This window comes from Colias eurytheme, chromosome 1, assembly GCF_061535395.1.
Source record: "Colias eurytheme isolate Ceu_HAF_F1 chromosome 1, ilColEury1 Martin Lab GWU primary, whole genome shotgun sequence".
Taxonomy (NCBI): Eukaryota; Metazoa; Arthropoda; class Insecta; order Lepidoptera; family Pieridae; genus Colias; species Colias eurytheme.
In genome coordinates, this window is record NC_142980.1 from 6,332,366 (window position 1) to 6,345,963 (window position 13,598).

Genomic DNA, 13,598 nt, shown 5'->3' on the forward strand with positions numbered 1-13,598 from the left:
TAGTGTGCATGGTATTGCATAATTGAATAAATTTCACACTATAATAAAGTGGGACTAGATTTAATTATTGTACAACATGTCTTGAGTATTCTCAGTTATACACTGAGAATACTCTAGTCTAGTTTTGGCATGTACATAATAGGAATTACACAATGCTATTCATATTTTTAATACTAATAGAACTTTAGATTTTACTTTTTGAAATATGTAAAATTTTATTTAAAAAATTCATGAGAAAATATTAGTATAGTCTATATTAATTATTAGTCAATCTTTATTCCTCTGAGTAGTCAATATTCAACAGGGATACCAACTGTATGGCGAAATGTCTCTACTTTTCTCTATGGTCTCGCTCATTTGGTTTGGAAATGTCAAACAAACAAAATAGTGAACAGAATTGAATTGTGTGTATGTAATATGTATTATGTATCAAACACGGGTACGAATATACTTTATGTTTATTCGGTAAAGTAAAGTCGTTCGTATATAACCATATTTATAAAAGTAACCCATGTAGTCACAGTTGAGCCGTGGTCTCATGAAGTTGTAGCTGGTCGATATTAAAGGAAGTGCAATGAATTCAGTCTGTTACAACGGGGGCAATGATAGACTTATCCATGAAGCAGATCAACTAATTTCTTACATAGAACGTGGATCATCAGTCGTTAAATTTTTTCCTCGGAAACGTCCCGAGCGCCGCACTTTATTAGTGCGTCGCGAAACTCATCAAGTAATTTGGTGTAGAAATGGATCTACTCAAAGACATGCTTACGAAGGAGCTTTGGATATTCGAGACATCAAAGAAGTGAGACTGGGGAAATTATCTAAGGATTTTGATAGATGGCCTGAAGAAAGCAAAAGACTAGAAAATTCCAAATGCTTTGCCATTTTTTATGGAACCGAATTTAAATTGCGGTCGGCATCATTTGCAGGTAATTAAATTATATTTAACTTAATAATTCTTGAAACAGAAATATGCACATAATAATAATCACAAATAGCTCCATTTATTATAATAGCACAATGTTAAAACTAAAAATTTAATAAGATCAAATCATAAAAAGAAAACCAAACAGTACATATTTAGCATTTCAAAATTAGCTATCGGAACAATTAGAACTCGGTGTGTAGGTATACTTGGCATGTTATGTAAATATCTTGAATTTTTATGACTGTGTTGGTGTGAACCGTTTCATATTTTGCATGGTCAAGGCTATGAATGCAACTGTTTGAGTTGCTCTTGATGTAAATACTGTTTTGAAATTTAAATTAGAATTTGTTTGAATCCATTTACATTTTAGCCCAGACCGACAAAGAAGTTGAGGCTTGGGTCAAAGGCATAAGGTTTCTAATAGAAGAGGCTGTGAATGCATCTTATCCATTACAAATTGAGAGGTGGTTGAGGAAAGAATTTTATGCAATAGAGAACACTCAGGAAAAGTAAGTGAAATTTTGAATTTAACTGTATGTGTTGCTTGGATTACACAACATTGTTTAATACATTATTTTTAAACAGGATTACGTTGAAAGAAGTAAAGGCATTTTTACCAAAAATTAATTGTAAAATATCAACAAGTAAACTTAGGGATATATTCCAAGAAGTAGACACCAGCAAGAAAGGGGAGATTGGTTTTGATGATTTTTCTATTCTCTACCACAAATTAATATTTGACGAGAATGTAAGTTTCCATATTATTATGTTCTGTTTTTCCTTATTAGTTTTTATATTTGATTTAGCAGGATGGCTTCTAAGCAATTTTTTATATCACTATATTTTATATAGCTGTTACATTTAAATAAGAATATCATAGACTGTATTGCAGGGATGGATTGAATTGAAATTAGCTTTCTATATTATAATATTTGTTCAAATATAAAGTATTAAAATGTTTAAAGAAATTATTATCATTTACACTTTAGATAATAAATCAATTAAATACAAACATAAAATTGAAATGAATGCAACCACAACATTTTTTAAATTGTTTAGAAGATCTATAAGTTAAGGTTTTATTTTGGAAATCTGTGAAAAAAAAAATGTTAACATTATGTATTTTTTTTAAGAATTCATATTTATTGTAATATTCCAAATATCCATGCAACAATCCTTGACCTGCAAACATGCGCAAATGTTTTACCTCTTCAGTGTGAACTGAGAAAACATGTCATTTTATACATTTATTATTATTATTTTTTTATATGATGCTTCTGAAAAACTTGCTTAACATACTAAAATGATATGAAATATTTGAATATGTGCATAGTACAATCAAGTAATACCGATATCTTTTGCAGAATGTGCATGATATTTTTGACAAGCATTCATTATATTGTGCTAATGGGACTACAATAACACTCCACGAATTTCAAAGATTTCTGATTAAAGAGCAACATGATAGGTTGGGTGAGGACGAAGCATCAGCTTCACAGTTTATAAGAGACTATCTACGTGATCCTCAAAGAGATATATATGAACCCTATTTCACGCTTAACGAAGTAAGTGTAGAGTCAATCGGTTTTAGTCGCAGTTATGCATAGTTCATATTTCTCTACAGCAGTTAGGTCGTATATAAATGCAAGTCATTTAAAAACATTTTAATTCATTGCTTCACTTTAAAAGTGCTTTGAAATATTTTTTCTAATATAAAGTAAAACTATTTTTGTCAAGTAAAGAGAGTAAAGTAAAACATTAATAGATTTTTATTTGAAAATAATATTAAGACATTATTTGTTGATATTTTGGGGAGGGTACAGTTTTAGGTCCATTTACCATCTTGTCTACTGGTTTAGCAAGTTTTGTTTTATTACAGTTTGTTGAAATGCTGTTTTCCAAACAAAATACGATATGGGATAGTAGACATGATTATGTGACTCAGGACATGACAAGACCTTTAGCTCACTATTGGATTTCTTCCTCACACAATACGTAAGTTTGTTCTGTTTTTACATTTATAATTAATATAATATATTCTCATAATAATAATTTTAACAATGGAATATTCCTCAGTTATCTCACAGGTGATCAGTTTTCAAGTGAATCATCTATTGAAGCTTATGTTCGTTGTCTGAGGTCGGGTTGTCGTTGCATTGAGCTGGATTGCTGGGACGGGCCAGATGGAACACCATTCATTTATCACGGCCATACATTAACAACTAAAATTCGATTTATGGATGTGTTGCGCACAATAAAAGAACACGCGTTCGTTACTTCCGACTATCCGCTAATTCTGTCAATAGAAGATAACTGCTCTTTACCGCAACAAAGAAGAATGGCCAACGCGTTTCAAGATGTTTTCGGAGATATGCTGATCGTTCAGCCGTTTGAAAAGAATGAGACTTGCCTGCCGTCGCCTCATGATTTGCGTAAAAAGATCATATTGAAGCATAAGAAACTTCCAGAAGGCGCAGAGGAGAATTCCTTCGCATTTCGCCAAGAGGAAGGAAAGGATCTTGATCTCAGGAATACAATTAAAAATGGAATTCTATTATTGGAGGATCCCGTCGATAAAGAGTGGAATCCGCACGCATTTGTATTGACTGAGAATAAGCTATATTACACAGAACATTATAGCACGCAAACGGAAACAGATATAGATAGTGACGGTGAACAAGAGGGGGACACGGCGAGCATACCTCCTGATGAATTGCATTTTGGAGAGTGCTGGTTCCACGGGAAATTGGCCGGCAATAGACAGGAAGCAGAGGATCTCCTTAGAGCTCACTCCCACTTGGGTGATGGAACATTCCTTGTCAGGGAAAGCGTGACCTTCGTAGGGGACTATTGTCTATCATTTTGGCGTCAAGGGAAAGTCAACCATTGCCGTATTAAATTGAAGCAAGAGAGGGGCGTGACGAAATACTATTTGATCGATACAGTCTGTTTCGATAGCTTGTATAGCTTGATCACGCATTATAGACAGCATCCGTTGCGCAGCCAGGTAATATATGCGTCCCTTCTAACTTTTTTTTCTTTTCACTTTCGCACGCTTAATTTTTTTTACGTTGGGCTTCTTGAATTATTTTCTTAACATCTCTATTTAATTAATTATCATAACATTCTAGTACACCAAACATATTTTAAAATATCTTTTTCTTTTTTAGGAGTTTTTAATAACCTTAAAAGAGCCTGTACCACAGCCGAATAAACATGAGGGCAAAGAGTGGTATCACCCATACTGTACTCGCGCTCAAGCGGAGGAACTGCTGAGGAAGGCCAATATGGACGGGGCCTTTTTGGTGCGACCGAGCGAGAAAGAACAAGGCTCTTATGCTATTAGTTTCAGGTTTGTATCATATTAAATATAATTACATAGTGTGTCAAGCTAGTTCAGTATACTAACTGAATTGTTATGACATTTGGTGGCCAAAAAAATCCGTGCACTTTTTGGAATTTTCTTAAGCTTTAGAAAATTAACTTAAATATGAATTATAAATTTGGTAAAGTTGGTCGTCTTAAGAACTCAAGTTATAGGCAATATCCATCGTATTCAATGTCCGTCATCCATGACTATCTTACTTTTTATAAGAGAATTGCTATTAAAAGTCTTTCAAATTGAGAGTCACACTGTTTACTAATCAGGGAAAACCTAATGTTTCAGAAGGTAAGGATAGCTGTTATAAAACTATAAGAACTTGTCACTAAAGAAAAAGAAGAACTATAATTTCTTGAATTTTGTCTGTTTACCATTCCGAAACGCTAAGAAAATTTATTTATTCCAGGTCTGAAAGGGAAATTAAACATTGTAGGATAAAACAGGAAGGTAGATTGTATACTATAGGGACGGTAAAGTATGAGAGTCTTGTTGAACTCATATCGTTTTATGAGAAACATCCTCTGTACAAGAAAATTAGATTGTCGTACCCAATCAGTGAAGAGGTTGTGAGGAGATTAATAACGGTAAGTTAAAATATTCACATAAATATGTATCGCGGCGATGCCTTTTAATTTCTTGTCTTCCTATATAACGTAGTACTTATGTTTAAGCTCAAAACGTGCATGTTGTATGTATTTTTTGTTAATTTCACACTATCCTTTATAATTTTTTTACTAGGTACTTTATTATTATTCAGATCTTTTACACTTATTAAATTTACTCAGGAACCTGATGATAGCTCCGTTTACGGTACTCCAGGCTACATGGATCCGACATCGTTCACATCAAAGGTATAAATATTTTTTATTACAAACTTGATCATTTTTCAATTGTTTCTACTACTTTAATACACTTGTTTTTTCATGTACATATACTAACTTTATTTTAATTAACTCTTCTATCAATTATTCCTTTAGTGACAAAACATAAAGGGTGTGACGGCATTGCGTCGCATTTTTTGTGTCTGGTGAGAAGTTTACAAGTCGTAGTTTGGAAATTTCAACTATTTAGCTTAGTACTTTAGGCTTTCATATGTACGGTCTTATAAATATTGATAAGCTTGCTTTAAGTTTTTTCATGTTTTTTGCTAATATGAAGCTATACTCTGTATTAAATTTTATACCACGTTTATTTGTAAAGCTCATAGAATTTTTGGTGCTATAGAAGTCATGTGACGTAGTTAACTATTATCTTTGCTACCCATGCCATTAATGCAGTTTTGAATAATAAAATCTATTTTTTTTTTCTAAATTGTTAAAATAAGAATGAATTTAATATTCAAAATGCTGATATTACAAGAACTGAGAAAACACAAATTCAAAAGCAAATAATAAATAAAAAAAACATCCTTATATTGCACGAGAAATTTCCTTTTTGTAGAATGGTTGTTTATGTAATAAAAAAATATGAATGGATTTGTGACTCTTATTTATTCACAGACTTTAGAACGTTTGGACCCCCATATCTTATAATCTAAATTATGCGTACTGTACGCATAAATAAGAATTTGCGTTTTTTTATTAGTAGGTACGTTGCAGCTCCAATAACTTTTTTGAATACCCGACGTATCCGTAAATATCAATCAATATACAGTATTATAATGCCTGTGCCAATGAGATAATCAGTGTATGATACAGGTAACGGTGAAGGCTCTGTACGACTACAGAGCTAGGCAGGACGACGAGCTGTCGTTCTGCAAGCACGCGATAATCACGAACGTGGACAAGCCGGACGAGGGCTGGTGGCGCGGGGACTACGGAGGCAAGAGACACCATTGGTTCCCCGCCAACTATGTGCAAGAGATCGAAGTGCCCAACATGCCCAACATTGTGAGTTCTACCTACCCTAAGGACATTCTCAATTCCTTGTGAAATTTATGTTCTCTTAAAAGTTATCTAAATCCCAATAGCTCCCAATTCGAAAGAATAAGTAAGTAATTTTAATTTGTAGTGTTTTTCCTTATTTTTTGTTAAATTTTGATTTGCTTTTTTGGTTTTATTTCAACAGACATTTTATTTTGTTTCGCATTTCTTAAGTAGACGAAATTTTGTATATATAATCACCATTCTTGCACCACTAACTTTGTTTTTTTGTGTAGGCTTGTCTAGAGAACGAATCAGCAGCGTTGGGCTCATTGCAGAAAGGTGTAGTTGATGTATTGGGGGCGGTAGTGGAGCTAGTGGTGGGCGAGGAGAGTGGGTCGGCCCGCTGGATCGTGCGCATCCAGAGCCCGTCTATGTGTGCGCCCTTCGACATGGCCGCTCCCACCAGGGAGAACGCCTTGGAGTGGCTCTCGGCCATCAAAGAAGCGGCCCACAGTGCGAGCGCAAGATCTCTGCAACACAGAAAAATGGAACGCACGTGGCGTATCGCCAAAGAAATGTCGGATCTCATCGTATATTGCCGCTCTGTCGCATTCAACCTGGAAAGAATACGCGCCAAAGGATTCATCTTCAACGAGATGTCGTCTTTCCCAGAGACGAAAGCCGAACGGCTCATGTGCCAACAAGATACGGCCTTTTTCATGAGATATCACGCAATCCAATTGAGCCGCATCTACCCCAAAGGACAACGGATCGACTCCTCGAATTACAACCCGATATCTTTCTGGAACGCCGGCTCGCAAATGGTCGCGCTCAACTATCAGACTCCAGACAAACCGATGCAGATTAATATGGGGAAGTTTAAAGAAAACGGTGGATGCGGTTATATCTTGAAACCAGAATTCATGTTCGACGAGCACTATAACCCATACGATAAGAAGCCCATTGAGCATAAATTGAAGTCTATAACTGTAAGGTTGCGCGTGATAGGAGCGAGACACTTGTGCAAGATGGGTCGTGGCACTGCGAGTCCATTCGTTGAAGTAGAAATCATTGGAGCAGAATACGACAGCGGTGTGAAACTCGTCACGAAGACTGTTGGTGAGTTATTTACATACAACTACAGTGTTACAGGTCTTACTTCTAAAAATATTTTCACATTTTTTTTAAACTATTATTTTAAATGTTAACAATATTTAAATATTTATTCAGTAGATTTAGATGATTAGCCGTAGCTTAACATGTGACAACGGAAATTGGCGTCAAATTATACATAGGAAGACTATAATAGTCTAAATTTAAACCATTTTTAACATGATTTCAATCTTTTGCAGCATTGTACGATGCAACAATTTTGCAGTCACGAATCTTTACATTACATCAGTTGATTTAATCTTGATCTTTTGAAAATACATTTATCATTCCTAGTCGAAAGCGACGTTGAAATCATTTGAATTACACAAAGTGACATTGGCATTGTACTTCGAGTAGGTTAAAGAAATAACATTATCTTGTATTTTGTTATGCAAAATTTTCAGCTGACAATGGAATAAATCCAATATGGAATGACATATGCGAGTTCGAGGTTCAGAATCCAGATTTAGCGCTAATAAGGTTCCTCGTTCAGGACGAAGATGTGTTTGGTGACCCGAATTTTATAGGACAGGCCGTTTATCCGCTCAAATGTCTTCGTACGGGATATCGCAGCGTCGTCCTTACTAATGGATATTCAGAAGAACTGGAGCTATCCTCACTCCTCATTCATATATCACTCTCCCCACATTAGAGTATTGTTAGGACATAACTCGTTTGACAAAATAGTTTATCCAAAGCTATCTCGATTATTTTTTATGTAATGGCATCTTTCTTTTAGGTATGAGTTCTTAAAGCAATAGAGAAAGTGCTACTCATTGAAATGCAATCATATTTATTTATCATGGCTGACTAAGTTTCTTATACTTTTTTTATTTTTAGTCCATGCAATATTTTAGTGTCGATAAATATGAATTTGGTAGCTAAATGATTTTGAAAATATATCTATGTAGATTTATTGATTATGTATGCATTGTGATGAATTGAGATATTTTATATGTGGGGTATGTGGGGTATAATGAAAAATATATGTATTCTTGATAGCGTGTAATTTGACTACTAGTAATAGATCTATAAAAAGCCACAATATGTGACTATTGTACTGAAATATATTTATAGCCTAATATGATAATGAGCATAATATAATTTGTCAATCCATACAGAATATATACCTAATTGAAATATCTAATATAATAAGAATTCTATTTATAGCTGAATAGAGTATAAAATAATATTTATATACATACTTCCTATTTTCTATTTTTCTTCCAATCGATTTTATTTTTTTTTCTATAATTTTTGCAATAAAATGTTTTTGATATATACACGAGTGTGCATTTATAATATATTTAACGATCATTGCATTTAAAACTTACAAAGATGTATAGAATAAATGAATTATAAGAACACAGATATTGGGTCATAATTCCGATGCAATGCCTTCTATTTTTAATACTTGAAGTATACCATGTAGATTTATTAAGTTTAGCCTTTTTGCAGGATTTCTATAGCTTCGCACTAGTTAAAAACTTCAAATTTTATTATGAAGACTTAACAATACTGCAAAAAATAAATTCTTCCTTCAATATTTAATGTAGATTAAAATTTTTCTTATGCGTTCCTAACTGCATATCGAGGCTAAAACATTAGAAATTGCTATCAATTAATTTTTTTTTACATCTCTAATTTCGTCATATTTTCATTCATACAAGTACAAAATAATAAAATTGTCTACTGTTTTTAGATACCTATATTAAAGAAAAACAATATTTATAATTATTTTAATAGCACTATCTGATTATCACTAATAGGTACTTTCATACATTCGTTTTTATTGATATTACCAATGATTTTTTAAATAAGAATTGGATGAATATTGAATGTATAATTATTAATGTTAAATGTAAAATTATATCCTTTTAATAGTGTCTAAAACGTATATATGTAATCAAAATTCAAATATGAAAATATAAAAGTATTTTTAAATGTTAAATACAGTAGGTAAGTATTAGGTGTCTAGTAATGTTAAGGATTATTATGAAGTTTAAAATGCATAATTTTTAGTAGTGTCAATTTATCATATTCATGTAACACTTGTAATCTCGATGTATTGTTCAAGACTTAGTAAAGATCTTATTTTACAAAAAGCATTAGATTTAAATCTTGCATAAATGCATAATGTTTCGGTATTGATGGATTTTTGTGAAATGTCTATTATTTGTATATACAATGTTTAAAAAGATAATAATCAATGAACTACTATTGGGGGTAATATGGTGGATTCAGTAACCATGAAAGCCTATAGATTTGCTGTACCTATTTTTAAGTTTTTATTTTTATTATTATATCCAGACACAATATAAAGTACACATCATCGTGAAATAAAAGTTATTCTGAATTTTTGTTAGTATTGTTGATAAAGTTCTTTATGAATATTTTAAGTAGTTTCCTTATCACTTGGTTATTAACATTTGAATATATTGTGTAAAATTATCTGATGTGTCAATAATTGTTATAAAGCATAATAAATTTTATTTAAAATAATTATTGTGTGTCGTTTCATTTTTCTATTTACCAAAGATGCATAATATAAATGACTATTTTCATAAATATAGACTAAGGGATATTAAACCTTTGATTGAAATAAAGTCCAATACGATTATAATCGTTAAATGTTCATTGATATCACGAATCATTTCCTCTATAAAATTCTTTTTCTCTATATGTATGTATTACTGTATATTTTCAGAAATGCCCAGTTTTTGGATATGTTAATCTATATTATCAGCTTCTAATAAAGACCTGTGCCAAATTTCAAAAGTGTTTGTATGTTTGTCCACGCATATCTCCAAAAGTAGGTATAAGTAGGCAAGATTTAAATATTTTTTTTGTTGTACTAGATATTTGTATTTTAATATTTGCACACCCAATCAACGGGTAGAATGTATTAGCCACATAATATTGTAATTAAAACATCTAAAATTTGTAACTACATTCTTGCAAATAAATATAATTTGAATATTGTTCAATTGATTTGAAACCATAACATCTCTTCGTCGGAGCTGTCCATGGTAGCGCGATGTCAGTCCAAGCACGAAAACACGTCTGTTAGATATTAGATAAAATCCGCCTAGGCGGTCCGCCGCGCCACGTACAGATGGACGCAGGAGCAGCGCCGCGGCCCGTTGCGATGCGACCCGCCCCGATCTGTCCCTAATGGACGCCTAGCATAAGGGCACTAGAAGAGCTAAATGCAAGTTTTATAATGCTTAACTGCAGTAAAAAATCTCAGACAAATATATGATATATTTCAGCAGATAGTGTGTTGAAAGCACAATTCAACTTATTTTACTCGATAGAAAAAAATCCCAAAGTTACCTCTAAAAAAATCTTTTGATGCTTAGTAACCAAACTAAACTACATGCAATCATTCTGTTTTTTCGGAAAATAATTCTACAAGCAGCATACTAGAATAATAGTGTTTTATTTGATTTCGTGTAAATCGCAAATTCTTATTAGTGTTATTACCAAACCAAAAACGTACGCATGTGTGCGTGAACGCCTGTGCACAGACACTTCCGGCCGAAGCCTGTTGCTAGGCGGCCGTGTCGCTTGTTTCACTGATTTATTTCCGCCAGAAATTTGTTTTTGTTGTAGAATCCATTTTAATTACTTTAAAACTGATAAATTATTTGTAATTTTGTAAATATTAAGTATGAGAAATAAAACAAAACCAGCCAAGAGGACTAAAATCTGTCTAAAATCTAAAATCGTGATCTCCATCAACCGTCGTCGATTATGTTAATGTGTGCACGAGTCACTCAAATTCAGCTAGCTCTTGTAGTCCTCTTAATGCCCGTCGAAATAAAATCTAGATATAGAATTCTTTACTTTTAGGGTAAAAAGCAGATCCGACGACACCACTAGGCTTCTGTGGTAAATAATAAGGCATAAATTTAAGGAAATAATTAGGGTTGTTGAGGATTCCTCTTCCGCTTCCTCATAATGCGGAAGTTCCGCAATATTTTGGGTTCCTCTACCGTTACCGCATCCTCAAAAATGAAAATAAAAAAATCCTCTTCCGCTATCGCTTCCTCAAAATTTAGAGGAAATTTATGAGGATGCTGATCCGATCGGGCGGCGAATTTACAAAGCCTGTTTAAACTATGTATTTGAGTTACGAGTCGGACTCTACTAACGAACAAGAGTAGAGTCTTACCGCCATATTTATATCTGCGCCTAACACTTAGGTATCTCTAAACATAATAATAATATAACATTTTCTCTCATACTCAGAAGAAACATATTTTACCAAATAATGTTTGTCAAAAGTCATTTTTAAAAACAAACAAGTGGTTTAAGCTTACATAATAATATCTACCAGTTAGTTTTTTTTTGTGGAAATCGCCTAATGTCGCTTCTGGCACTGATATAGATTAGGTTTTTTCTGTGGGTTTTTTCGAGTAATATGCATAAACAAAAGCTCATCTGAGTCCGGCTCGTGACTCAAATTATAGTATAGTACTTACAGGCTTTGTAAATTCGCGATCGGGCGAGCTAAACTCCCCTAACCTTAAACATCAATATGTAGAGACAGGAGAATGGCTATTGTTTTAATTTTTAATTTTTAAAGTTTTTGTTTTTTAATTTTGATTATTCCTCTTCCGCTTCCTCATCCGCATCCTCTTCCTCAAAAAAATATCCTCTTCCTCATCCGCATCCTCTAAATTTGTGTGTGAAAATTCCTCTTCCTCCTCCTCTTCCTCATAATCACTTCCTCAACAACCCAAGAAATAATATGTGAACGCTACTCCGTTATTTTACTTCTAATTTTTAGCCACGGAACCATCAGAAAATATACCTAAGGGCGTATTCAGAAAGAAAGCTTGAAACTTATAAGCGCTTATCGGCGCTTGTCATGTTCATATATTTTCCTGCGCGGGTTACCAGCACTGACAGGAAAATATATGAACATGACAAGCGCCGATAAGCGCTTATAAGTTTCAAGCTTTCTTTCTGAATACGCCCTAATGCATACGCATATATCGACTTAACCCTTCAATTCCCAGTGTCACCTGTAGGTGACAGTAGTTTAATATTTTTTTTCTACCACATGACAAATTAATTTTGAATTCTACCACGTTTGTAGCAAAGCTTATTAGTTGAACTATTCATGTTTTTTTTCTGGCAAAGCTAACTATATGATATTTATCAAATTTGTGTAGTTGTTTCGCGCGTACTTGAAGTAGTCAGAGTTTGTGTGATTCCTTGAAGTGTAAAGTGATATAAAAATTTCCTGACTGTAAGTATTGTTTTTTTTCTTGTTACATATAGTAAATAAATGTATTATCTATAATATAAATATATTTTATGATAAAAATAACTAATAGCATCTTCACTACAGCACTGAAAATATGCCGTGTCACCTGGAGGTGACACTGGGCATTATAATAACTTTATTATTCCGAATTCATTGTAAGTTACAACAAGACTGTTGTTTATATTTTGTCTTATTGCTATCTGGTGATATTGTTTTAGAGCTTGTTTACGTATTACAGGTTGATGTTAGAAGAGATTGCCAAGGAGTTGCAAGCCAGGGAAGACTCAGGCGATATTATTTTTTTTCCTCCTGATGATGGTGTGGTGACTGACGAAGATAGTGGAGACGAAAATGACGCTAGTATTTTTCATTTTTCTAGTCGCTTTGAGCACAAGTAGAATGTCAACATAACCCTTCCGTCTCTGGAGAAAATTGTGTACATGACGAAGAAGAAGAAGTCGAAATACCGAAGAAAAAAGACCTTACAAAGCTTCTGATGAAATTATTGTCGCCATGTGGCGTCGTCAACAGCATCGTCACCATTGTATCCAACTAACACGGATTGGATCCTATCATAAAAGTAGATCGCATTGGATTTGTGGATAAAAAACGTGTTTTGGCATAGAAGCAGCTTGCCAAAATGCATGGCTGATGAAAGGGCTGATGGAAACTAACTGGACCTACTAAGATTTCCAGCGGAATGTGGCAACCGTAATTCTGCCTGGGGCGTTTCAGCACAAATGAGAGTGCCCACAGAAGTGAGGAGTGCTGGAACTGTGGACGACCACTCGGCATTCGATTGCTCACAGTGAAGATGCAGGTACTATCACCAACGCACTAGAAAAATGTGCGCCAAGTGCAATATCGGTTTACTTCTAAAGTGTTGGTACACGTTCCACAAAAAATAAATTAGGTATGTATTTTTTTTCTACTTACTTGTTCATAAATAAATATTATTATAATAAAAATCGATATTTTATTCCTACCAAA

General features: G+C 33.5%; 1 protein-coding gene across 2 annotated transcripts; it reads left to right on the forward strand.

The window, feature by feature from the left end:
- The first annotated feature begins 354 nt into the window (after nt 1-354).
- On the forward strand, nt 355-9,830 carry sl (small wing phospholipase C gamma 1). 2 transcript variants are annotated; one of them, XM_090102183.1, is made up of 12 exons: nt 355-932; nt 1,302-1,440; nt 1,517-1,679; nt 2,296-2,496; nt 2,811-2,926; nt 3,008-3,938; nt 4,102-4,283; nt 4,720-4,897; nt 5,099-5,164; nt 5,999-6,202; nt 6,472-7,297; nt 7,735-9,830. In XM_090102183.1, exons 1-12 carry the CDS (start codon nt 575-577, stop codon nt 7,980-7,982), a joined length of 3,612 nt encoding a protein of 1,203 aa, XP_089958309.1. In that variant the 5' UTR covers nt 355-574; the 3' UTR covers nt 7,983-9,830. The 2 variants fall into 2 exon arrangements, with proteins under 2 accessions (XP_089958309.1, XP_089958314.1); XM_090102188.1 differs by having other exon boundaries at nt 6,011-6,202.
- Nucleotides 9,831-13,598: the final 3,768 nt, after the last annotated feature.

What these genes read in the sequence shown, in the direction of transcription:
- sl (XM_090102183.1), top strand. Translation starts at nt 575, where the DNA reads ATGAATTCAGTCTGTTACAACGGGGGCAATGATAGACTTATCCATGAA. An exon ending in ATAGAGAACACTCAGGAAAA is followed by an intron (nt 1,441 to 1,516) that starts GTAAGTGAAATT and finishes ATTTTTAAACAG; the next exon opens with GATTACGTTGAAAGAAGTAA. An exon ending in CGACATCGTTCACATCAAAG is followed by an intron (nt 5,165 to 5,998) that starts GTATAAATATTT and finishes TGAGATAATCAG; the next exon opens with TGTATGATACAGGTAACGGT.